This window comes from Trachypithecus francoisi, unplaced genomic scaffold (genome assembly GCF_009764315.1).
Source record: "Trachypithecus francoisi isolate TF-2019V2 unplaced genomic scaffold, Tfra_2.0 Lachesis_group10, whole genome shotgun sequence".
Lineage (NCBI taxonomy): Eukaryota > Metazoa > Chordata > Mammalia > Primates > Cercopithecidae > Trachypithecus > Trachypithecus francoisi.
In genome coordinates, this window is record NW_022681455.1 from 38,084,827 (window position 1) to 38,111,855 (window position 27,029).

General features: G+C 37.5%; 1 protein-coding gene across 1 annotated transcript in view; it reads left to right on the forward strand.

Moving 5' to 3' along the window:
- The window catches only part of ZFAND3 (zinc finger AN1-type containing 3), a 340,799-nt gene that overhangs the window by 246,132 nt on the left and 67,638 nt on the right, over positions 1-27,029 (forward strand). The window contains exons 3-5 of the mRNA XM_033217040.1: positions 3,050-3,229; positions 14,929-14,931; positions 23,691-23,756. Of these exons, the coding sequence (XP_033072931.1) occupies positions 3,050-3,229; positions 14,929-14,931; positions 23,691-23,756 (249 nt within the window). The remainder of the gene's footprint in view (positions 1-3,049; positions 3,230-14,928; positions 14,932-23,690; positions 23,757-27,029) is intronic.

The window sequence follows — 27,029 nt, forward strand, 5'->3', positions numbered from 1 at the left end:
ATTTTTGTGTGCCTCTCACCATCACACCACCCTCCCTCAATCTAAGATGTAACTGCTCTTCTGAATTATGCTAATATTTGGGGGCTTTGAAAAGGTTTAAGGGCAGGCGCTGTGGCTCACACCTGTAATCCCAGCAATTCGGGAGACTGAGGCGGGCAGATCACCTGAGACCAGGAGTTGGAGACCAGCCTGGCCAACATGATGAAACCCCATCTCTACAAAAATACAAAAATTAGCCAGTCGTGATGGCAGGCAATTGTAATCCCAGCTACACAGGAGGCTGAGGCGGGAGAATCACTTGAACCTGGGAGACAGAAGTTGCAGTGAGCTGAGATTGCACCACTGCACTTTAGCCTAGGTGACAGAGTGAGACTCCATCTCAAAAGAAAAAAAGAAAAAAATTGGGTTAAGCATACAAATCCCTAAACAGTATATCTGAGTTTGTACTGTTTTTGAGGTTTATATAAGCACAGTACAATCTACTGTGATTTAGTGGCTTGCTTTTTCCCCTCAGTGTCATGATTTTGAGATTCATTCATGTTGATACATGTGACAATAGTTGTTTCCATTATGTACATTATTCCATTGTTTGTGCCATTATTTATAGACCTTAAGGTTGTTGCTGTCTCCTTGAATATGTTTGTTGAGTTTCTCTCAGGTATATATCTAGGGATTAAATGACTGGGGTGTAGATAATGTACATATATTTTTATCTTTACTGGATATTGATATGTAGTAATTTCATTATTTAATTGTAAGTATTTTGTAATTTTATAATTTGATTTCACTCACGAGTTAAAAAATTTTTTTGTATATTTCCAAATATAAATTTTTTTCTCAGCAGTTTTTAACTCAGTTGCCCTATGATCAGGTAATATTGTCTGTATCTTAGTAATTCTTTGGCATTTGTTGAGACTTTTGCTTTGTGTTCTGATATGTGGTCAAGATTTAGCCAGGTTTTAATCAGCTTTTATAAATATTCCATGTGTTTGAAAATAATTTATTTGGCCGGGCACGGTGGCTCATGCCTGTAATCCCAGCACTTTGGGAGGCTGAGGCAGGCGGATCACCTGAGGTCAGGAGTTCGTGATCATCCTGGCCAACATGGTGAAACCCTATCTCTACTAAAAATACAAAAATTAGCTGGGTGTGGCGGCACACATCTGTAATCCCAGCTACTTGGGGGCTAAGGCAGGAGAATTGCTTGAGCCTGGAAGACGGAGGTTGCAGTGAGCTGAGATCGTGCCACTACACTCCAGCCTGGCCAACAGAGTGAGACTCTGTCTCAAAAAAAAAAAAAAAAGAAAAGAAAAAAAGAAAATAATTCATTATCTAATTGTTGGATATGTGGTCTTTGTATGCTTATTAATTATTTTGTGTGAGAGTTATATTAAAATCATCCCCTGTAGGAAATTTGTCAGTTTCTTGTGAATATAACCATTTTTACTTTAAGTACAGTTGGCCCTGGAACAAAATGAGTTTGAACTTTGTATGCCTGCTTATATGAAGCTTTTCAACCAAACCCGGATTGAAAATATGGGATGCTAAACCTGTGTATATGGAGGACCAGTATTTAATATACGCTGGTTCAGTAGGGCTGACTGTGGAACCTGAGTATATGCGGGAGTTCTGAAACCAATCTCCCTTGTATATTAAGGGAGGGCAGTATTTTGTGGCGTTGGAGAAGACTCTTTTACTATTTTATGATCCTCTTCACCCCTAATAATGCTTTTGACTTAAAGTCTACATATTCTGACAGTACTGTAGCCATACTAGCTTTCTGTTCATCCCCTCCCCTCCCGTTTTTCTTTTCCTTTCCTTTTCCTTTCTTCATTCTTTTTTTTCCTCCTCTCCTCTCTCTCTCTCCCTCCCCTCCCGTTTCTCCTCTCCCTCTCCTTTCTCTGTTCCTGTCTTGCCCTGTCCTGTCCTGTCTTGTCCTCCCTTCCCCTTCCCCTTCCCCTTCCCCTTTCCATTCCCCTTCCCCTGCCTTTTCCCCTTCCCTTTCCTCTTTCTTTCTTACTCCTGGACTCAAGAGATACTACCAAGTAGCTGAGACTACAGGTGTGCGCCACCACCCTCAGCTAATTTTTTAAAACTTTTTTAGAGATGAGGTCTTGCTGTGTTGCTCACGCTCGTCTCAAACTTCAGGCCTCAAGTAGTCCGCCCACTGCAGTCTTCAGAAATGCTGGGATTATAGGTGTGAGCTACTGTGCCCTGCGTGTTCGCTTATATTTTTTTGCCAGGTACTTTTTTTTATATATATACAATTGTGTTATACTTGTGGGATTGGCTACAGGACTCCCCTGCATATACCAAAATCTGTGCATACTCAGGTTTATCAGTCTGCACTGCAGAACCATGGTATATGGAAAGTAGGCCTTCCATATATGATTTTTGCATCCTGTGAACATTGTATTTTTGATCTGCATTTGGTTGAAAAAAATCCGCATACAAGTGGACCCACACGGTTCAAACCCATGACGTTCAAGGACTAAATATACTTTAACATTTTGTTTATCCTCTCATATTTGTGTTTTTAGTATGTCCCTTATAAATTGAATATAACTGGACTTCAGTCCAAAGATTCTGTCTTTTAGCTGAAAAGTTCAGTCTGTTTATTACCATTACTGACATATTTATACTTATTTCTACCATCTTGTTATGTGTTTTCTGTTTACTCTGCTGTTTTCTCTGCTGCCTTTTTCCTTATGACCTTTCCTTCTAAAAAGTTTGAAAAACTGTTGTTTATTCCCTTTTTCCTTCTGATTACTCTTAAATATTTAACATGCATCTTTGGCTTTGCACAGAACGTTAAAATCAGTATGTTTGCATTCTTCTGAATGGGACCTTGGAAAACTTTTAACTCTAGTCACTTTCCACTAATCTTAAACGTTTTTGACCAGTGTTTTACTCCCATGGTTTTTTAAACACCCAGATCAGTCTTTATTATTGCTGTTGTTGCATTTAATTTTTGTACCAACTTCCGTTGTTTTCTAATCCTTAGAGACTGTGAACTCCTTAATTAAGCTCGTTTTCTGTTTTTCTTCAGATTTTCAAAAGAAACAACCAGATGATGATTCCGCTCCAAGTACAAGTAACAGCCAATCAGATTTGTTTTCCGAAGAGACCACCAGTGACAACAACAATACCTCGATAACCACGCCAACTCTTAGTCCCAGCCAGCAGCCGCTTCCGACAGAACTGAATGTAACTTCACCGAGTAAGAGGAGTGTAAGTGCCTGGCTTCTTAGAGGTGGTAGAGAGAGCAGCCTAAGAACCTTAGATGAGCATCTTGGTAATGCCTAACCCCAGAAAAAACAGCACTTCTTTTTATTCAAGATAAGTGTTCACATACAAGGCCCAAGCTCAGCAAGTTAGAGAATAAGTTTCAGCCATTCTTGAAGAAATAGCCTTCTATACTGTCAGAGTACATGAAGTTTTGAACCAGTCTGGAGAGCAGTGGCTCTCACCTATGTCTGCACATTAGAATCCACTGGAGGTTTTTAAAACAATTTTAATCTTTAGCATCATTCCCTCATTCTCATTTAATTCATCTGGAGGGAGACCCAGGGATCTGTTATTTTTAACTCTGCAGTGGATTTCTAATGTGCAGCAAGGGACCAGTAAGGGATTCTAACCCTAAAACCCTAATTTAGGAGCCTTAGATTGAAACTTTACCTCTGTCACTAACTGGGCCTTGACTGTTTCTAAGCATTTAACTGAGAAAACACTATACTTCATAGGACATAGGATATTTTTTATTTTATTTTATTTTTGAGACGGAGTCTCGCTCTGTCGCCCGGGCTGGAGTGCAGTGGCCGGATCTCAGCTCACTGCAAGCTCCGCCTCCCAGGTTTATGCCATTCTCCTGCCTCAGCCTCCGGAGTAGCTGGGATTACAGGTGCCTGCCACCATGCCTGACTAATTTTTATATTTTTAGTAGAGACAGGATCTTGCCATGTTGGCCAAGCTGGTCTCGAACTCCTGACCTCAAATGATCTACCCGCCTCCGTCTCCCAAAGTGCTGGGATTACAGGCGTGAGCCACCATGCCTGGCCCATTGTCTACGTAATTTTTATAATGTCATAACATAACATCTCTTTCCCTCTATCCCCCATCCCTGGTGGTATGCGAAACATACATCTCTTTTAGGGCACAACTATAACTGATAGTATTTGTTGAAAATTATAGGGATATCATAACATAGCAATTTTTGCCTTTTAAAAGCTCTGCTTGGCCAAGGCAGGAGGATTGCTTGAGGCCAGGAGTTTGAGACCAGCCTAGACAACATGGTGAGAGTCTTTTCTCTACCTAAAAAAAAAAAATTAGCCAGATGTGGTGGTGTGTGTTATGGTCCCAGCTGCTTGGGAAGCTGAGGCAGGAGGATCTCTTGAGCCCAAGAGTTCAGGGTTACAGTGGACTGACTGTGGTCTCACCATTACACTGCAGCCTTGTGAGACCTGGTCTCTGTGTTCTGTATACTAACTTTGGAAAGGTTAGCAGAAAACAAATATCTAAATCTATCATAAACTACTGTATTTGGTAATATTGAGAATATAAAATAAGCAAGGTCATAGTCCTTGTCCTCAAAGAATTTGAAGGGGAAATTAAATATATTTGTTATAGTTTATCGGTGGTTATCAACCAGGAGTGATCTCCCACCCCACAGCCCCAGAACATTTGATAGTGTCTGGAGGCCAGAGATGCTGCTGAATGTCTTACATCATATAGGACAGTCTTCTGCAACAAAAAATCATTCAGCTCACAATGCCAGTAATGCTGAGTTTGACAAACCCTGATACATGTTTGCATACACCCATGTTGGTCCTTACATATTAAAGACAGCAACTGTTGAAGGATATTGACTTACTGAGGAAGTGGTAAAGATGGATAGAAGGTGGTGAAGAGACCTACTAGACAGAGTAGAATGAGCTGTGGAAGGAAAGCTGCATGAAGTTTCTCAATGGCAAATGACTGTCTTAGGGCCATTTATGGAGGAGAATGAAGGACAAGGCTAGAAGGGTAAGTTGTGGCCAAGACATAGAGGCTTAAATGTCCAGCTAAGCTATTTGGACTTGAGACAATAGCCATATTTTTGAGCAGAGGAAGTGATATTATTACAGTCCTTTGGAGAAGTAACCTTGGTTGTATTGAAAATGGAAAGGATTAAACAGGAATAACATTGCAAAGAGAGAATTTTTAAAATGTTATAAGTTATTGAATAGAGGCCAAAGCAGGTGTAGAAATCATGTAAGAGGAGAAAAAAAAAACGGTGAAAATGGTAGTGGTCATGCTAAGGCAGTAGATTTGTTTTGTTTTCAAAAATCTATTCAAGGTCATGTACTTATTGAGGAGCTGATGACAGCTATGGCCCCTTGTCTTAGAAAAATATGCACCATCCATTTATAACCAATTTTGCATAGAATTTCTCTACAGCTTATTATGGCCCTTGGGTTAAGAACTCCTGGTCTAAGGAAAAGGTTGGTCAGGATCTCATCTGATGGAAACTGGATTGGATTCTTGCATACCAGGATCAGGCCATCACAAACCAATTCAAGCCGCCAAAATGCATGTGAGGCTGAGATAACAGCAGCTACTATTTATTGAGCACTTTATAAATGAGCCATTATTCTACATGCATATTTTCTCATTGTTTCTCGTGATAACCCAATGAGGTAGATACTGTCATTATACTCATTCCATAGATGAGGAATTAGACACAAAAAGATTAAATAATTTGACTGTGGTCACAAACTAGTAGATACCAGAACCGGTATTCAAAAATTTAGGCATTTGGCTTCAGAGTTCATACTTTTAATCAGTTAATTCACAATGTGAAACACAACTGTCACAGAGAAGAATATTTGTGTGGGCAAGAGGGATGCTTTCTCTTCCTGTCATTAAGATATGTGGAAATCCACATCATAAGCAAGTTACTAGCCAGTTTCGGCCACTGTAGACTGCTATGGGTTTTTTTTTGTTTTTTGTTTTTTCAATATTAATACCTTCAGCCTGATTAAGGATGTCTAGTTCTACTAGCTTCATTTCCTTTCTCTCTTTTTGGTGACATCATTGCTTTGAACCATTGTATGTTTCTCTTAGACTTATACTCTCTGAAGCTAATCTCTTTCCTAATTCCTCAAGCTTCTACAGATCTAGGGAAATGAGATTTGCCAATTGGAGATATGGTGATGACTTAAGTTTGTGTTGTATGCAGCTGGGCAGGTTGAGTTGGAGCTCAGAGGAGAGAAGTCAAGATTGGCTTTATCCACATGGAGATGAAAGTTTAAGCCATAGGTGTTAAATGAGGTTGCCAAGGGTGAGAGTAAAGAAAAGCAGGGAGGGCTGGGCACGGTGGCTCATGCCTGTAATCCCAGCATTTTTGGAGACTGAGGCAGGCGGATCACGAGGTCAAGAGATCAAGACCGTCCTGGCCAACATGGTGAAACCCCGTCTCTACAAAAAATACAAAAATTAACCGAACATGGTGGCATGCACCTGTAGTCCTAGCTACTTGGGAGGCTGAGGCAGGGAAATCGCTTGAACCTAGGAGGTGAAGTTGCAGTGAGCTGAGATCACGCCACTGCAGTCCAGCCTGGCAACAGAGTGAGACTCCGTCTCAAACAAAAAAAAAAAAGAAAGAAAAGAAAAGCAATGAGAATAGACCTGTGAGTGAAATTTCTGCACTTAAGGAGCAAAAAGGCTAGAGGAGGCAACTGAAGAAGTCAGGAGGAGAATGATAGTGGGCAAGGTCACAAAAGCCAAGGAACAGATTTCAGTTTAGATAATAATAATATTAGCTCATATTTATGAAACATTTGCTATATTCTAGACAGTCTTCAAGGTTCTTTAGATGCGGTAACATTTAATTTTCAATACAGCCTATTAGGGTAGGTGCTTTTATTATACTTGTTTTTTACAGATGAGGACACTAAAGCTTAGAGAGGTTCATTAACTTTCTCCCCAAAGTTATAGAGCTATTGCAAGGCAGTGAAGCCCATGCTGTAACACACGAATTTGGATCCAGAGCCTATGTTTTCAGTCACTATAAGATATTGTCACAATATTATGAAAATGCTACTGAGGCTGTAAACTGACAAAGAGGCACTTGGATTTAGTGATCATAAGATGGATTACCTAAATAAACTATTTAATAAACGGTTTCAGTGGTTTGTATATTCATTTAGCAATCTTTGCTGAGTGCCTGCTATATATTAGACACTAAGTTAAGTGCTGAGTATAGAAATGAATAAGATTAGTCTTAATACACAAGGAGGTCACCTTTTTGACTACATATGTCTCTCCCTGGGAGTCTGGTTTGTTCTCCCAAACAAGTGGGTAAGAATTTTGGGATGGAAGGGAGGAAGTAGCAAGTAGTGGTTAACAGGCATGTTATTTGCAAAGCTTTTTCAGGTCAGCTTTGCTCCCTCACCTAGGTTGAAAGCAGCTGTGCTAGTGTGAGGAGATATGTGCCAGATTTGGGGGTTGAGAATATGGGGTAAGACAAGTACCCTGGGTTTGTTAAGAGCTGTCAGGGTGGATGCTTTAAAAATCAGTGGGAGTTAAAGTGATTGCCTAGTAGCAGTGAAGACCCAGGTGAGACACTAGACAGCCTGATCCATCTACGTCTTGCAAATTTTTTTAGCTGTGATCTGCCAAGGTGACAAAGGATGACGGAAGAGGCAGCAGGAGATTGCCTATGTTGATATTTTAGTATCTTCAAGGGACCAGAATTTCATCTGTGGATTTCTTCTTAGCTTCCCCTAAAGAGATGTGGAGAAGTAAGATGTAACAGTTGTTGGAAAATGGATTTGGGATGCCAGATCCAAGTACCATGAAATTTGTAAACTATTTAGTAGTTATGGATCCATTGTTACTGCATAGAGCTAGGAGTGCTACATTTTGTTGGGGGCTTGTGAAAGTTTTTTTTTTCCCCCTAATAGACAAGAAAATTGATATTGCTTAAATCTATTTTCACCTTCTTACTATCAACATGAACTTGAACTATGAACATATCAACAGAAAGTAGTGAGAGTCTGGGTACATTTTCTTTTGAAAAGACTGCAGATAGAGCAATAACTATTGATGGAAGTATGTAAAACTTAGAAACAGGACTAATTTTTACCCAAAAAAATTTCTTAATACACTTCCCTGCAGATAAATAAAGCAGATATCCAAAAGCTCTAAGTGATATTTCTCTATCTGAACGTAAACATATGTCTCCCTGTCCCAAACTGTGTGTGTCTGCAGAAGAGTGCATGGAGCTTAGCCATTGGAAGCCTTTTCCAAAAATAATGTAAACAAAATTCAAATAGTGACTAAAGGACTTGTTACAGCATTTAAATGCTATAATATAACAGGTCACAACAAGTATACTTAGTACCAGGCACTGTTCCAAGTACTTTATATGCACAGTCATCCCTCATTATACACAGGGGATTCGGCGCATACTCAGGTCTCACAGTCAGCCCTGTGGAACCCACTTACATGAAAAGTTGGCCCTCCATATATGTGGGCAGTACTATATTTTCCATCTGTATTTGGTTGAAAAAAAATGTGTGTCTAAGTGGACCCACACAGTTCAAATTGGTCTTGTTCAAGGATCAGCTGTATTAACCTACTTCATCTTCGTAATTACCCTGTAAGGCAGGTACTCCTATTGTATCTATTTCACAGGTGTGAAGATGGAGGCACAGGATGATTATCTTGCCCAAGATCACAGAGCATTCTGGCTCCAAGGGACTGACTCTGCCACCACACCATAGCTGCCATTCTCTATCATGATTTATGGTCTAAAGGACATTGCATGCAAATTAGGCTATACAGTGGAAGGTGTGTTGGACAAACTCTTAAAAAGAAGAAAACATTTCTTTCTGCTTTTGCCACTGCCTATTTACTGTTCTCCCAGTTTCCAGATTTTTTCTAAGGGAGAATACATGTAGTTTGTAGTTATGTTTTTTGACCTAACTTTTGCAGAGAGAAAGGATAGTGCCAGGTTGTAGTTAGAATGCTGGAATCAGTTGTTGTTTTATTGTTCTTAAGTACAGACAGATGACTTCTCACAAGATGAGGAAATGCCCTCATCTCTTTATACAAGTCAGCTTTTCTGTTGTTATGCTTTTAAAGGCTTGAGCATCCCTATTTATGACTGGTTTGGGAACCTTTTAATGTACATGTCTACCTGAGTTTTTGGATTTTTCTTCCAATCCCACTAGTATAATGGATGGAAATGGAGGTGTTGGAGGGGTCATGGCTGATCTATTTCTTTCTAGGCAGGAGAGGAAGAGAACTGATACCTGTTGCTAGGGAAAACTAATGGCAAGAAATGGACTTGTTTTCAAATAGTCTGATATTCTAAACTAGCAGTTAGAGAGTACCTATCTCATACAAAGCAGTCTTCTGAGCTCTGTGGAGGCGCATACTGAGAATTAAATAGCAACCAGCTCTTACATAAAAACTATAGTTTACAACAGGGGTTGACAAACTATAGCCAACAGGCCAAATCCAGCCTATCACCTGTTTTTGTGCTGCCCACAAGCTGAGAATGATTTTTACACTTTTAAACAACTGAAAAAAATCAAATAATATTTTGTGAAATGTGGGAATTACATGAAATTCCAAATTCCGTGTTTATAGGTAAAGTTTGATTGGAACACAACCCCACTCATTTGTTAATGTATTGTCTGTGGCTGCTTCTGTGCTACAATAGCAGAATTGGCTAGTTGCTGTGGAGACCCAATGGCCTATTACAGAAAAAATTTGTAAACCCCTGTTTTATGGAGTACTTTGGTACACATGTTCCTAGGATCATCTTGATAGTATGCAGCATAGGTAAGGCAAATATTCTCCTTCCTATTCTATAGATGAAAAGGGGAGGTTTAGATAGTGACCCTCCTGAAGTCCCAAGACAGGGCCACAACTCAGCTCTGGGCCTTTTGCATCTATAATACGGGACTCTGGTTTTTTTCCTACTCTTCTCTACTGCATCCACCCAAGACATACTTTTGTTGTAGCAAAATAAAATATACAGAAAAAGTGAGAACCATATTAACTGGCATGTTAGTGAGGATTTTTATGACTAAAGCTTCATTTCCAGGTGCTGACTGGATTTTCCTTTAATATGACACTGATTCCCAAAATAGAAATTTGAGAACATACTCCACCTCTGGTTAAATTAATTTGGTTGAACAGAGATTTCCATCGTTTCCTTGGAAACTGGTTTCTGGTGATATCGTAGCTCCCTCAGGGATTTTTAAAAAATGGTAGTGCCTTTTAACAGAGGTCCTTGCTAGACTGCCCCTGGGTCTTTGAACATCCATTGGGTGTCATTGGCTACATATCTTCATTTCTGTCTGACAAGCCTTAATCTGTTCCCTGGAAATTTAGTATCACTGCCACCAAGCGGCTAAACTTCTGATTTGTTTGTTTTTACCAGTTAAATTTCTAATAATCTCTAAATGAAACCAGTGTTCCCTTTTTCAGACTATGCCTACTTCAGGAGGCCAGATATTGGGCAAAACAGGCTGGTTTCTTCTAGTAAAGCATTTAGAAAATATTGCCTATTAAAAAATATTTTATGATTTCCTGCTGAGCTGGTTTTAAGTGAAATATGGTGGGGAGATTTATTTACAGTTCTCTCTGTGTGTGTCTTTCTCTTCCCTTTTCTCTAATGAAGCTCAAAGCATCAGGCCGTTTATCAGAGATAATTATACAACAGATGGAGTTTTTCTGATATATAATAGTCTCAAAGTGGAAGATTCTTTCCCATAATGAAGAATGCCCAAACTTTAAATGTCTCTTTTGATTTTAATTTAATGGTGTTTTTTTTTCCCAGTGCATTTATTTGTTTATCCTGAAACTGGTTCTGCAAAGCATGCTGCTTTCATTAGGGCTGTGTTCTGAAAAGATTGATACTTTGCAGTACAATATGATAATGTACAGTTATATGCTGTTTTGAAGAGCCATAATTTCTCAAAAATCATTGTGTGAGATCATTAAGTTAATCTCTGTCCAAATACAGGACTTGAGCAGTTCAGAAGTGTTTTCTTATAGAAATTCTTTCTGTTCCATAATGTCAGTTGGGTAGGAACTTGTTTAAGTACTGGTAGTGTCATCTGACCTTCCATTTGTAGTCAAAATATGAACCAGATTTAAAGCAAAACCATGATTTTTAAGTTACTCATTTTCTGGCTTGCTTTTCTTTTTCATAACTTTTAGTCCTATTTTTAAGTATGCAAGTAAAGCATGACTACATTCTCAGTTTTTGAATTACAAAGACACAGGTTTAGATAGACTAGAACATGAAAATATTCTAATGTCACCACCATCAATCACCACCACCCAATTCCTACTTTTTACAGAAATAACCAGTTTTTTTCATTTTGGGTTGTATTTTTTCTATGCAGCTGTGTACATGTTTACATACAAGATTTTATTTTGGCCGGGCGCGGTGGCTTGCGCCTGTAATCCTAGCACTTTGGGAGGCTGAGGCGGGCGGAACACCAGTTCAGGAGTTCGAGACTAACCTGGTCAACATGGTGAAACCCCGCCTCTACTAAAAATACAAAAATTAGCCTGCCGTGGTGGCAGGTGCCTGTAATCCCAGCTACTCGGGAGGCTGAGGCAGGAGAATCACTTGAACCCGGCAGGCGAAGGTTGCAGTGAGCTGAGATCATGCCATTGCATTCCAGCCTGGGCAACAAGAATGAAACCGTCTCAAAAAAAAAAAAAAGATTTTATTTTTATATAAACGAGAGCGTACTATATATATATTGTTTTGTAACTTGCTTTTTAACTTAACATATTTCAGAGATCTTTCCAAGTCTACGCATGGAGATCTGCCTTACTTCTGTATAATATTCCATATTGCCCTTATCATCCTTTTCTCTACTCTCTTCTCTGGAGGCTGTTTTTAATATTTCACTATTATAAGCCATGTCAACTAAACATTTTTGTACATGGCTAATGGTGCATATGTTATTTTTCCATGATAAATACATAGAAGAGGAACTAACAAGTCAGAGAATATGTATATTTAAAATTTTGATTTGCATGGCAATATTAACTTCCAAAATGACTGTATGACTTTCTATTCCTAAGAATGATGTTTGAGAGTGATTGTTTACCACAGCATTACCAACATTAGGTGGGTTGTTTTCTTTGTTTGTTTGTTCCTTTTTATTTATTTATTTTGGTAAGTTGGGCAAAAGAATAGCTCATTTTAACTTGTGTTTTCCAGACATCTCCTGATGGTGAGATTGAGCATTGTTTTATATGTTTGTTAGCAATTGATGAGTCTCCAGTAATTGGTCTGTCAGTGGTGTTCTTTGCTTATTTATTTTTTATTAGCTATTTTTTTCTTACTGATTTGTACGAATTCTTTATTTTTTAAAATATGTAACAAATTCTGGATGAGTATTTGTTACATATATTGCCAGTTTCTTTTGGTATGTTACTTGGCTTTTAATTTTCATTTAGGTGCCTTGTATTCATGAAAATTTTTTAAATTTTGATTTAAATCTGTTGGTCTTTTGTCTTCTAGCTTTCTGTCTTTCTTAGAAGGCTGTCTGAATCATAGTTATAAAAATATTTTTCTATATGTGTTTAAATACTTTCATAGTTTATCTTTTTCTATCATTAGCTCTTGAGCCCATCTGGGATTTATTTTGTATTTAAGGCATAGAGATTTACCTTTATTATTTTTTTTCCAAGTGCATAACTAGTTATGCAAAAACCATTCATTGAATAGTCCTGGTTTAAAATGCTAATACTATTACATAAACATACATCTGTTCCTAGGCTCTTTATTTTGTTTTATTGGTCAACCTGTATATTTCTGAAACTGAAATATAGCTTTATAGTATGTATCAGTATCTTCTGATTTGAATTATATTGAATATATAGATTTATTTAAGAAAATTTAACATTTTGATACACTTTTGGGTCTTCTCATAAAGGAATATAGTTTGTCTTCATTTATTCAAATCTTCTTCTATGTTCTTGACAAGACAATGTCATCTCTGCACAAGTTTAGAGACTAAGCACCAAATTAGCAGAGTCTTTATTTTATGCTACTTTGCTCTGTCCCAGAACACCTAGCACACTGCTAGCATAGTACGCAATAAATGGTTACTGATTTAAATATTTAGGAAAAGTTTTGTTTTTAATTTTTCTTACTTTTAGAAACGTACTTTATGTGTTTTGATACATTAAAGAAAGGGCCTCTCATTGCCTGTGCCTGATTTTTGAATAACTACTTAATATTCTTTTATAATTTTCTGTGCCATACAATAACCGCAAGACAAAGCAACTCAAAAAAGGCAGTATCCCTACCAAATTTTGAAGATTTGGATGCTTTGTGGTGGTAACAATTCATCTCAAACTTTTTGAATAATGGGAATCTTTTCTGTTTCTCTCTCTCTCTCTGTCTCTGTCTCTTTCTTCTGTACAAATAGGCACTTGCCTGTTGTAAAATAACCATTTTTGCTTGTTAGTATTTATCACCTAAATTTCCCTCTTCAAGATTCCCCTTTGCAAGACAGAATACTAGCAAGCTTTTAATACTTATTTTCAAAGGTCCCTTAAGAAATCTGCAAATCTAAAAGGTTAGTTTCCCAAAAGATTACCTCAGTCACATGTGAGATTATACAATTACTGATACTCAAACTAGGTTTTGAAGCAACATCATCACTGGCCCCCCTGCGCCCAATATGAATTTCTTTAAATGTTCTTATTAAATTAAATGCTCTGTCCTTCTCTGTGAAAGTAAAGGTCATGGTAAACAAGCACACTTCACACAGCTTTAGCTCTTGCACTTGTCATATTTTTATTTTGTCTAGTTACAAGTAGTATGTGACACTGTGCTGATTTTAAATTAAATCTAAGCTTTATTTATGACAAAAATGTTTGGCTAGAAAAAAAATAATGATATGTGAATGTGTTGAAGCAGCCATTTTAAGCTTACATAAATATATTTTAATTGTGCTTGTGAACTTCTTTCTGAAAATTCAGAGCTGCCAGTGCCAAAAAATGACTATGTAACTGTACATTTTGTATTCATGGCCTCTGTTACTTTTATAAACCATCTCACTTTTTGATCCGTCAAAAAGGTGATTCTATAGGTTTAATGAAAACAATAGGATGCCACCTTAGTGAGGAATTTTTAAAATTCTAAAATATCAGTATAACCCCCTCACTACACAATTGAAATTGTGACATTTTCAACTATTAGTTGCAAAGAGAGATCCTATTATTAAGACCTGACAGTGTTCACTTCTGTCTGTAAAGCAAGACGGTTGGACTAAGGTAATTTCCATTTAGTGTCACTCATCATGTTGCAGCTGTGGTACAGCTAACTATGGGAGAGGCTCAGCAGAGAGGCAGAGGAGAAGGGCACCTGTGTTCCAAGTTGTTTTTACAAGTCCATGGAACAGTACCTGTGGCCTGAATAGATGTCTTTTTTAAATTTTTTTATTTTTCCTGAAGCCTCTTAGGAAGAACATGCACCGGTCATTTCCCTTTCTAAGGAAAGCATTGCAGCCTTTTTTCAGTAGCTGCTGCAGGCTGAGATTTATGAGAATACTCTTGCTAGCTGAACTGTGTTTGAAAAAACAAAAAAAAAATCTCTTCCAGTGCTGAGTGGTGTCTCTATTAATGTTATGAGAATCATGGTTGTGTTGATGGTAAAATGCAAATGATGCAAATGTAGAAATTGGGCCTTAGTTAAGCCTGTAAATAGTCAGAAGTGAAGCCTAAATTGGAGAGGTGACAGCCCCTGATTTTGTGTTCATATTAAATATGCTTTGTCACAAGAGAAAAACAAAACAGTGTCTAAAATTGGTAATGATTTTATTAGCCAGGTGGTATTTTGACCTCTAACAAAATGGCGATTATTCTATTTTTATCCCCAAGAGAGTGGTGATGTCTTAGAATGTCACTGTTAATTGCTGTTGGGCTTTATCACATTTTGAAGTATCGGTGGTAAGCGTTTGTCAGCATCTTAACATATGGAAAGGTATAGGATTCTAGGTGAGAGATTACATCTGAAAAACTAAAATTGAACATATGTAACTGCTGACCCAGAATCCTTTGAGAGTTCCATGAAACATGTTTTTACTCTTCTTATATACATAGCAGAAATGGAATGTCATGGTTTGAAATTTTGACTAGTTTATTCCACTATCCCTTGCCTTTATTTACTTAAATATTCACATTTTGTTGAGACTGGGAAACCCTTTTACTGTTATTTACACTTAGTACATCAGTTGATTTCTGCAAGACTAGAAATAAGTCAGTTGGCATGTAAGGAGTATGGGGAAATTGGATCTTATATTAACCTTTAGGGTCACTGGTTCTGTACCAGTGGTTCTCAAATGTGGTCCAGAGACCTATAGAGGTCCCCAGGTACCTCTCAGGGCATCCATGAGATCTTTCCTTTTCCAACTACATATTTATGTAGTAGTGGGCTTTCTTCGTATTCATATAAACATTAAATACAGATATAGACATGAAAATCCAAGTATCTTCCTTTAAGCCAGGCCACTCTCACTATTTTTTAAGTTGCAGTTATTTTTCATAAAAGAGAAAGTTTTTATGTTGAAGTGTAATTATTTTAATTTTAAATGAAAACATAATTTTTATCAAGTTATAATTTCACATGGGATAAATATCAATGATATAAACCACATAAACAAAAGTTTTTTAGTGTCCTCAGTAATTTTTAAGTGTTAAAAGTTCTCAAGACAGAAAAGTTGAGGACTGCTGTGCTGGTAAAGAAGTTACAGAAGAAAAGCTTGGAGTTAGTGGAGATTGGTTCATGAGGCTAAGAAAAGAAGCCATCTCCATAAAAGTGCACAGTGAAGCAGCAGTTGCTGATGTAGAAAGCTGTAGCAAGTTGCCAAAAATACCTAGCTAATATCGCTGATGAAAGTGACTACACTAAACAGCAGATTTTCGAAATAGCCGAAATAACCTTCTATTGGAAGAAGATGCCATCCAGGACTTACAGGAGGAAAAGTCAGTCCCTGGCTTCAAAGGACAGTATGACCCTCTTTTAGGAGCTAATGTAGCTAGTGATTTTAAGTGGAAGCCAGTGCTTATTTACCCTTCTGAAAATCCTAGGGCCGTTAAGAATTCTTCTGCATCCACTCTGCCTGTGTTTTGTAAATGGAACAACAAAGCCTGGATGACTACACATCTGTTTATAGCATCATTCACTGAATATTTTAAGCCTACTGTATAGACCTACTGCTGAGAAAAAAAAATACTCCTTTCAAAATACTACTGGTCATTGACAATACATCTTGTCACCCAAGAGCTCTGATAGAGGAGTACAAGGAAATTTATGTTTCTATGCCTGGTAACACAGCATTGATTCTGTAGCCCATGGATTAAGGAGTAACTTTGACTTTTAAGTCATAATTATCTGAGAAATACATTTTACAAGGCTATAGCTGCCATAGATGCTGATTCCTCTCATGGATCTGCCGAAGTAAATGGAAGATCATCTGGAAAGGACTCACCATTCTAGATGCCACGAAGACCATTTGTGATTCATGGGAAAAGGTCAAAATTATCAACATTAACAGAAGTTTGGAAGAAGTTGATTCTAACCCTCATGGATGATTTTGAGGGGTTCAAGACTTGGGCAGAGAAAATAATTGCAGATGTGGTGGAAATCACAAGAGGAGTAGAATTAAAAGTGGAGCCTGATGAGTTGACTGAATTGTTGCAATCTCGTTATAAAACTTTAATGGATGAGGAGCTGCTTCGTATGATTGAGCAAAGGAAAGTGGTTTCTTGAGATGGAATCTACTCCTGGTGAAGATGCTGTGAACATTATTGAAATGGCAACAAAGGATCTAGAATATTACATAAACTTAGTTGATAAAACAAGAGCAGAGTTTGAGAGGATTGACTTCAATTTTGAAAGAAGTCCTGTGGGTAAAATGCTGTCAAACAGCATTACTACAGATAAATGTTTTGTAAAAGGAAGAGTCAGTTGACGTGGCAGAGTTGTTTTTTTGTTTGTTTAGTTTTGTTTTTTGAGACAGAGTCTCGCTCTGTCGCCCAGCCTGTAGTGTAGTGGCACAATCTTGGCTCACTGCAACCTCCACTTCCCAGGTTCACGCCATTCTCCTGCCTCAGCCTCCCAAGTAGCTGAGACTACAGGTGCATGCCACCACACCCAGCTAATTTTTTGTATTTTTAGTAGAGACGGGGTTTCACCGTGTTAGCCAGGATGGTCCTCAATCTCTTGACCTTGTGATCCACCTCCCTCGGCCTCCCAAAGTGCTGGGATTACAGATGTGAGCCACTGCGCCTGGCCTCGTTTTCTTTTTTTAAGAAATTGCTGCAGGCACCCCATTTTTCAGCAGCTACCACCACCTACCTGATCAGTTAGCAGCCATCAACATTGAAGTAAGATCCTTCACTAGCAAGAAGAGTATGAATCACTGAAGACTCAGATGATCCTTAGCATTTTTTTTAGAAATAGAGTTTTTTTTAAATCAAGGTATGTACATTTTTAGACATCATGCAGTTGCACACTTAATAGAGTCTACAACATAGTATCAATATAACTTATATATGCATTGAGAAGCCAAAAAATTTGTGCAACTCAAACTTTATTGCTGTATTTACTTTATTGCGATGGTCTGGAACCAAACCCATAATATCTCCAAGATATGCCTGTAATTGTTTAGGGGAGTTAAGGTGGAGTGGTAGTAAGATTTTGTTGAGAAAGAAGCCCTTATTAACAAAATAGATAAGCTACCAGTTGCAACTTCTGACCCACTTTGAAAATTCCCTTCTCAGAAATTACTAATTTGGATCTAAATAGTGTGAAAGATCATGTACTGAGTTAGGATTAGAACTTCTAACTCTGGGAGATTAACACTTAGATTCCGTAAAAAGCTTTGTAAATGGTTTAATTTGGAAGTTTCATTTGGAGAAATAAGAGGGCTATTATTTGTGTTGAAGAATTTCTGTAAACTTGGATTACAATTCATTATATCTTTATGTATCCTTGTTTTTAATCAATGGTGCTTTTCAAACTCAATTATATCGACAGATAGGTGTGTCCTTTCTGATTAAAACAATTCAGGAACTCCAGGTTTAGGGTGAGGTTGGAGATTAGGGTTTTCTGAAGAGATGACTTTTCTTGTGCCTTCTGCTATGTACTGGATACTCATTAAATACTGTCAATTCTTTGCTATTTTAAATCTCTGTGTTTATATTGAAGGCTAAAGAAGGAATATTTTACTGCTCAAGAAATATATATTATTTGAATTTTTTGAAGATAATTTTGCATTCTAAACATGGACACATCAGGAAACAGTGTAGTTTATTTCACTATCTCCATTGCATAGATTTCTTGAGGTTTATTTTGTCCTTTTTTATTTTTTTAAGAAGAAGCCTCTTCAAGAAATTCTTAATAAGATATCCTGAATCTCTCTCTGCCCAGGGAGGCTTAGGAGGAAAAGAAAAGATATTCTGAATCTCTACAGAGAGGAGAGAATTGCAGCTCTTTAATTTGTTGTCCAAAATTACCTTTAGAACTGTGAGCTTGGAAAAGTGACATGCTGCAAAGGAAAACAGTGTACAGATTATGATAGAGTGGAATTGACAAGCTGGTTAAAAAAGGATGGTACATTTTTAATTAGCCCACAGTGCCTTTAGTTGATAAATAATTAGATACTTTTATGTAAATGTCATGTTAATTAAGAAAATTGAAGTGTTATAAATCTACAAAAGGAATGGCTATTTTTGTGTATTAATGTTTTGCAGTTACTGTGAAAGGACTGATAGTAGAATATTTGATTATTGCACTTCTGGCAATTTTTAGCTGACCAACTCCTTGATAGTCTATTTTTTCTAATTGATGTGCTATTATCTGTGTTGAAGATTTTTAGCACATGATTTGACTGCAGCCAGTGAGGGCTAGTGAAACCAGAAGCCAAAAATAACCAGTCATCACAGCTAGTTTAACAAAACTTTTCAGAGTAGATTGTTGATCTCTATTTCAAGGTTAAGAAGAAATGTTATTTTTCTCTATTTACTCAGCTGTGGAGTTTGGGGTTTGAGTGCATGAAAAGCTGAATGCAGCTATCCTCCAAACCACCATTCTCGACTTCCTCCTCGAGTTGTAGTCTTCAACTAGCTGATGGGATTAACCACTACATAAGTAGGTAGACCTGAGTTTTTTGGCATGCTCAGTAACTCTATAGGAGACTGGAAAAAATATAATAATTCTGGTACTTCATTTTGAAATGTGGGTGTTGATAGTTAATGGGGTATCTTCATCTACTCCTGTTTTTGCGGGTTACAGTGAAGTGAGTATGCAGATTTGACCCATGTCTTCAACTTTATAGGGCTGCAGTCAATAATACTGTTTCCCTGGGAAAATCTACTACCATATTGCAAATGCTGTAACAATTTTTACTTGTTGGGAATACAGCTGAAGAATATAGTTTCATGGCTTTCATGTGGAATTGCAAATGTGATCCACAGTGCTACATTATGTATGACACCTTTAATACAAGAATAGAAACATCCCTAGAAGAAGAGGTAGAATATTCGCTCTTCTCTAGTCACAAACCACAGTTACCAGAGGCTTTATTCACTCGCAAACTCCAAACATTAAATTGTTGACACTTGATGTTTTTTAAGGAAAAAGTCCTCTGAATGTAATATCAAATGCAAAATGTTAGTCTGTTAATAAATATCTCCGGATAATGAAGAAACTTGAAAAAATTCAGTTATTTAATTTGCTTTAGCAAAAGAAAGCAAAAAGCATTCATGATGATTGGCTAAAAGTTATTTCAGGTTGGTTAATCTTGATATCATCTGGCTCAGAATCCCAAGAACCTGTCGTATTAAGCAAAGAACTTTGTAATTTTTTTAGACATTAATAAACCCAAACTCAGTTGCCACTGATACAGGCTAGAAGATAATGGTTTGAATTGTTCTGTGCTTAGAAATACATTTATTGTCCCAACCTCAGTCCTAGTCAACACACACACATACACACTACATTCATCTATAGAACACACAATCATGAAGAGGCTTTCTCATCCGTTTCTTTAGTTACTACCTCTGTCTACCCTGTTGTTTGGAAAGAAGAAGAAAGGTAAAAAATGGGAGCCAAGTTTACAGTGATTTATGGGGACGTACGCCAGCCACACTCTCAGGCATCAGAAAGTCCAGAAAGGAACTTTGACCCTCACTGTCAACTCTCAAAACTATTTTGTTTCCTGTAACCAAATGTTACCCATGTTATATTTTTATTGTTGTGGGCAGAAACCTGAAAACATTTTCTGTGAGTGGCCCTTAATTTCCTGCATTGATTTTAACCCAATTGATTTGGAACTGCCTGTAATTGTGTGGATGACAGTGCAATTAGTGTAGAATATATGTGTGGTGCTGATATGTTCCTGTTCTGGGTTTTGAATTGTTTCATAGGTTGTAGTTTGCCAGACCAAATTTAACTCTAAGTTCTCTGTTTATAACATTGCCCAATTATCAAAGCTGGGATATATTATTACTGCCAGTTACTCTTGCTGTCAGTTTGTCTTGGTTCAACTATGGTTCCATTTGTACTTTACTGTAATGCAGTGAATACATTGGATTGGGTTGTTAGTTTAACAAGCTCTCTGGAGAACACCTTCATGATGATGCATGTTGAGATATGCTAGGCAGCCTTAAAGTTATTTGCAGAAACCTACAGAAATTTATTCACTAGAAATTTTTAAAAGAATAAACTCTCAAGCTAAAGACAAGGTAAAGATTCTCTTATATGATAATCTTCTAGAACATTTGTAAATACAGGTGTTGATTCATGAGTCTCAGCCAGATTTCTTTGGGGGTTTTGATTTGACAGTTTCTCCTTTCTTATATAATTCTACCGGATGAATTATTTTATGTCCTTTTAAAAAAAGTATTTTGTTAGTTAAGCTGTTACTGACCCTTAAGCACTGTGCAGCTCATGGTGTTACGGGAACTTAGTGATCTTGGCCAGATACTGAGTTGGGGGTAATCAGAAATTAGAACTGACTGGACTGTTAATATTTACATTGTGCTTAGCTAGTTTAGAAAAGTACAGTAACTTCCTCCTATGTCCACCCCAATCTATTACATCAAAATTTCCAGAGTCAGGGCTTGGGAACTTGTATTTTTAAAAATGATCCCCAGGACTTTCTGGATGTTGGGAATGTTCTAATATTTTGATCTGTGGCCATTACACAGTATGTATGTGTTAAAATCCCTCAGGATGTACATTTAAGTTCTATACACATCATTCTAATATTGCATTCTCTCAAATGTTACACTCTAATTTTAAAAGTTCCTTGAAAAAAAAAACACCGCATTTTCTCACTCATAAATGGGAGTTGAACAATGAAAACACATGGACACAGGGAGGGGAACGTCACACACCAGGGCCTGTTGGAGGGTGGGGGTCCAGGGGAAGGATAGCATTAGGAGAAATACCTACTGTAGATGACGGGTTGATGGGTGCAGCAAACCACCGTGGCACATGTATACCTATGTGACAAACTTGCACGTTCTACACACGTATCACAGAACTTGGTATTATATATACACACACACACATATATAAACTGTTACTCTTCTGATTAAATAGTTTGCAGTAGTCGCTTGATGAACATTATTAAGCATTCACTGTCTACATAGCAGTGACCCAACAGTAGATAACAGTGTGATTCTTGATCCTTGGGAACATAAAATGAAGTGGAAGAGGAAGTGATCATACATAATATAAAGTTTTATGGTTTATGATACCTTGCTGTGCAGATGGTTCATCAAAAGTCGGTTATTGGCAATTTTACTATTTCCATTTTTTTATTTGTTTTGTTAAAGAAACTGAGGATCACTTACCCTTGCTGAGATTACTCAACAAGTAGGGAGTAGTTGTCAGACTTAAACTCAGTCTTCTAAAAAGCCTATACTTTTCAAGAAATAAGAAGGCTTCAATTAACAAAAACAAAGAAGCCTTACATGGAAGCAGAAGTTACAGCATTTTATGGAGCTACGGAAGCCAATCCCAGGAGGGTTTTTGAGGATGCTGAGGCTGTGTTAGCTTTGCATGTCTCTCATTGTCTCTTCATGTTGCCTGTTTTCATGTCACAGTTTACCATTTGAACCTCTGAAATTTTAATTCATTACACTTTTTCTGGTGAATGTGACATCTGTAGAAAAATATTCTGTTGAAATACTCTGCTCTCTGGTCTGACTTTCGAAACTGCAATTTATTCTTGCCTCATTTTCAAATTCTTGTATTTCCAAGTAATACAAGTCAATGATGAATGTTCTCCTTCCTCATTACATGTAGCATTTATTACCTGTTTCTTGTTCTTTGGCACTTGGCCACTTTCCGTCTAGCTATTTATTGCTGTCACGTATTGTTCTTTATGTACAGAGGTTTTTTGCATTTTGTTTGTTTGTTTGTTTGAAGAAAGATTATGATCTCCCTGACTGTGGGACTAACCTGTGTGGTGACACATAGTAGGTATTTGCTAAGTGTTCTTTGAAGTCAACAGTGCACTTACTTGGTTTTTCCTGTTTCAAAATTTCCCCTCTGTGTCTTCTTACACTAACTAAGGGTTGTTGCTATTATGGCCTTGCTATAGTAAAGAGTAAGCTAAGAGTGAACTTCTTAGGTGCGCTCTCCAAGTCCTTAAACCCATGAATCTCGGCACTATGCACTCTAGGAACAGGTCTCAGAGCTCCTTCATCTTTCCCTCCTTTTCAGTGAGTAACTTATATGAATTCTTGTAGAAGATACACAACTCTGCCAAGTAACCATGTTTTCCTTCTGCTAGTCGCAGTCACCTGGGGACCCTTTTTAAAATGTGTAAGAGTTGCGTATGTGTTCTATTCCTTTATGATCACCGCTGCCCATCCCAGGGCACGTCAGTGGGAAGTGTTGGGGTGTTTATCAGTATCAACCTCAAAATGTGTTGAAAGTCTTGATTTTGCAGAATGAAATTATTGATTTTCAAGCCTTCACTCACCCAACAACTGTATCTCTTGCATACTCTTGAATTATGCTTATGCATCAGATCTCTGGGCCCACCAAGATTGCATAAAGGGCCTCTTGTTATCATATTTCTTATAATGAAACTAGATGTTCTTCCTTGGTCAGCAATGCTCTCTTTCTATGTGAAAATGATTCTTATTTCTTCTGACAAGCAGTTTATTGTTTCTTAAGGCCTTCCCTTTCTTATTATGTAAGGCTAGTTTTTCAGTAAATTCCAAGGTAGAGTGACTGCTGAGATACTAACCTAAGAGAGAGTACTCCTGCTCATCGTTCTGTGGAGGAACGCATCTTCCCAAACTTGTGGGTAATATCCTCTCACCTAGATCTGAATTCTAATTAAATTTTTATTCTTTAACTTGTTAATGTTATGTGAGACTTGGCTGTTTTTTTTTTTTTTTTTTTTAATGAAAAGCATGTTATAATGTAGAAAGACTATGCATCTCTATAGACTAAACTGCTGAACTAAAATTAGGTCCTTAGAATTAACCCACCACCACCGTCTTTCCTACTACTTCTTGTCATTGTATTTGCAGGTTGATCTTTTCCTTTTTAAGTTTCTCTTTACTCAGGAAAGCAACTATATGGACATGTAAAGAATGTGTCCTGACTGATGCACCTGCCTTTCTGTTTCTAGGTGGGCCATGCACAGACACAGCTCATGTCTCATTAATCACACCAACAAAAAGATCCTGTGGTACAGGTATGTACGTCATTCTTATGTGAATTCATCCTTATTTGAATTCTTCACAGAAGTTAGCAACTGGTTCTAACTTGGTGTGCTTGTCAGGGTCTCTGATTTCTTCCATCAATTGTGAGGTGATATATTATGTGCTTAGTATTGACAGTGGAGGGTCAGCAGAGGTCAAGGTCAGAATGATGTTTTTGGGGAGTCAGATTGACTGAGTAAATGCTGGCAGCTAGATCCAAGAAGGTGGATATCAAAATATACATAATTTCTAATATCTGAAGAATGTTATTAAGATATAGCAGAAACGCACATCATTGCCCAGTTTGTAGCATGTAGCTAATCTGAGGGCCAAGATTGAAATTTTAATAGTTTTAATGTAGAAAATCAGTGTTTTAAATTGACTATTGTAGTATCCTAGTATTTTTGGAAAATTATTTCCTGTCATTTGATTTAAAGCCATGGATATACTGAGATTTCTCTTTTTAGATGCAGAGTCCCAAAAACATCTTTGTGCATCTGTGGCATTTTTATTAAACATGAAGTCATGAATCTTGTGTCACTCTAAAGAGCAGTCAGAATGCCCATTGTTCCCTTCGCCTATAGCTTAATTTATTTTAAGCGATATTTACCTTTTCTAATAATGCTGTCTGCTATTTAAAATATCTCAAGGATTATATTTGGAAGAGTCAAAATAATTATATTGTTTTTCTAAAGGTCACAGTCAGAGTATTTTTCATAACTTAAAAAATCCTTGTAACTTAAAAAACCCAGCAGAAATAGCACAAACTATTTCCATGTACAAACTTAACACTGAAACCTCAGCTCCTTTAAATGCTCATAGTTTGATGCTAGGCCTCAGTCAGGCCCGTGTTTGCATAGTTTCAAAGTAACATCCAGGCACTGAACTCTAAGGAACTCAGTTGTACTCTTCTCTTCCAAATGACCAGCTTTGAGGTAGGGTAGGGGGTATAAGATAGTCTTGGCATGCTCTTATCCCTCCTATGCTCAGTTCCCAAGCTCTACTTGGTAGAGTAGATTTATCGTTTTTCTTGAGGTAGAAAAGAGCTGTGCCTGAAGTGAGATAGACCATCCTGATTTCAACCAGTGGGAAGTCAGAGAGCCAACTATCTGCCTACTCCAGCCAGAAGCTTGAAAACATTCAGAGTCCTTTGATTTGAGGTCCAGCACTTCAAATGCACAGTACTTTAGTCTTTGTCTTTCCTTCTAATCTTGGCCCTCAGAGAAGGTTTTACTGTTAAGCACTACCACTATGTTCAGGTAACAGTCAAGGAGTTGAACCTTGAACACACTGGGTCATCCTGAGAAGTTTGGGAAGGAGACTCATATACTCAGATGCTGAAACTAGCAGGAAATTCTGGTGAATATCATTTACTTGTGTCTGTCTCCTAGGTAGATCTGTTTCCTCCTCTCTGATCCCATACTATTTTGTGTATCTAAAACTAATAATGATATTTTTTATATGCTTACTACATTGCCAGGTACTATTCTCTATATTTTATATACACGGTGATTTAATCTTCAGAACAGTTCTGCAAGATAGTTATTATAATTCCTCTTTTACAGATGAAAAAAAATGTGGGCACTCATAAACTTAAGTGTATTTTCTGAGGTAATATTGCTAGTAAGTGATGGAGCCAAGACTTGGACACGGATCTTTAAGACACTAAAGCTTGCATTGTTTTCCCCTATATCATGCTACTGCTTTTCATATTTTGTGATTGTTTCTTCTCCTAACCAGATTGTGGAAAAGCAGACTGTTGAATGAAATATGGAAAAAATGAAACATATATTTGGAAATATAGCATACAGTCAAGTAGTTTGAAAATGTGAGTTCTAGAATCACATCTGGTTTCAGATCTAAGCTTAGCCACTTACAAGTTGTGATTTTAAGTAAATAAGTCAACATCTCAAAATTTTGTTCTTCATCTGTAAAATGGGATGATAAATCTCCCAGGTTTGGTGTAAGAAAAAAAGAGTATGCTCACATAGTAGACCTTCAATTACTGGTAGTTTCCATTGTCTTAATGAAGATTATGTCTTTATAGTGAGCCACCCTTTCGATGGTGTTGATAAACACATCAGTGGGTATCTTAGGCAGAAGGAAGAGTAAAGTAGAAGTACTGGCGTTCTGTGCTGTACTCAGTTTTATGACCTGATTTTATATTGATCATGTTCTTTGTTACGTGTCGGTATTATACTGGCAATTGAAGGTGGTAATATTTAGATCTCCATTGGTGAAATGATAGGCATTGAGCTCTCAGTCATACCTTTGTAGGCCTTCATTTAGGTGAATACATACCTCTCTTAACTAGAAAAAGATGGAGAATTTCTGACTTGGAAGGAAATTAACGCATTGTCCAGGTCATATCCTAGAAAGCCTGAGGGAAAGTTGAGATTTCTCAGCAATGGACATTAAAGGTCATCAAGTTAAGCCGTCTGTACTTCTTTTCAAGAAGACTGTTCTGTGCCCTCTTAGGCTAGCCAGACTGCCTCAGCCTTAAATATTGGCCCTGATTCTAAAGGACAGAACTTCCTGATTTTGAGAGGTAAATTAAAGAATTTATTTAGAGAACCACAGGTTGACTGTCTTTGTCTCCATCTTTCTCTGTGTCCTGCAGTCAACAGGTTGCCCGTGGTGGGGATTTCAATCATTTTTCTTCTGAACCACCAATTATTACTGTTATTTTGCTGGAATGTTCCTTGTAGCCTTTATGTCTAGGTTCTTCAAGTTAGGATTCATGTCTGTGATATGTGCTGTACTTCTATTATGAGGGGGTCTCCCAGACAGAAACCACATGGGCCTTCAGGCATAGATGGTAGTAAATAATTACTTTACAGTGGTGTCATTTCTTCGGAGACACAGAGTGAGACGTTAAGTGAGATCTTACCTACCTCCTCCCAGCCAGTCTATCCATACAAGTTTGGACCTAAAGCAGCCTTGAGCTTAATAAATGATGTTTGTTAGAATAAGGATACTGATATTAGACTAAGGTGGTTCTTTAAGTCAGCCGTCTCTGACAAAGGGCACACAATGTACTGTCTGAGGTGTATGGAGACAATAGCAAAAGCTCTTTATCTCAGCCTTAATTTACGTTTTGCAGATTCACTTTATTATATGTGTATGTGTTCATACACTTATTTTTATTTATTTATTTTTATTTTTTAATAGAGACAAGGTCTTATTATGTTGCCCATACTGGTCTCGAACTCCTGAGCTCAGGCAGTCCTCTCACCTTGACCTCCCACAGTGCTGGGATTACAGGC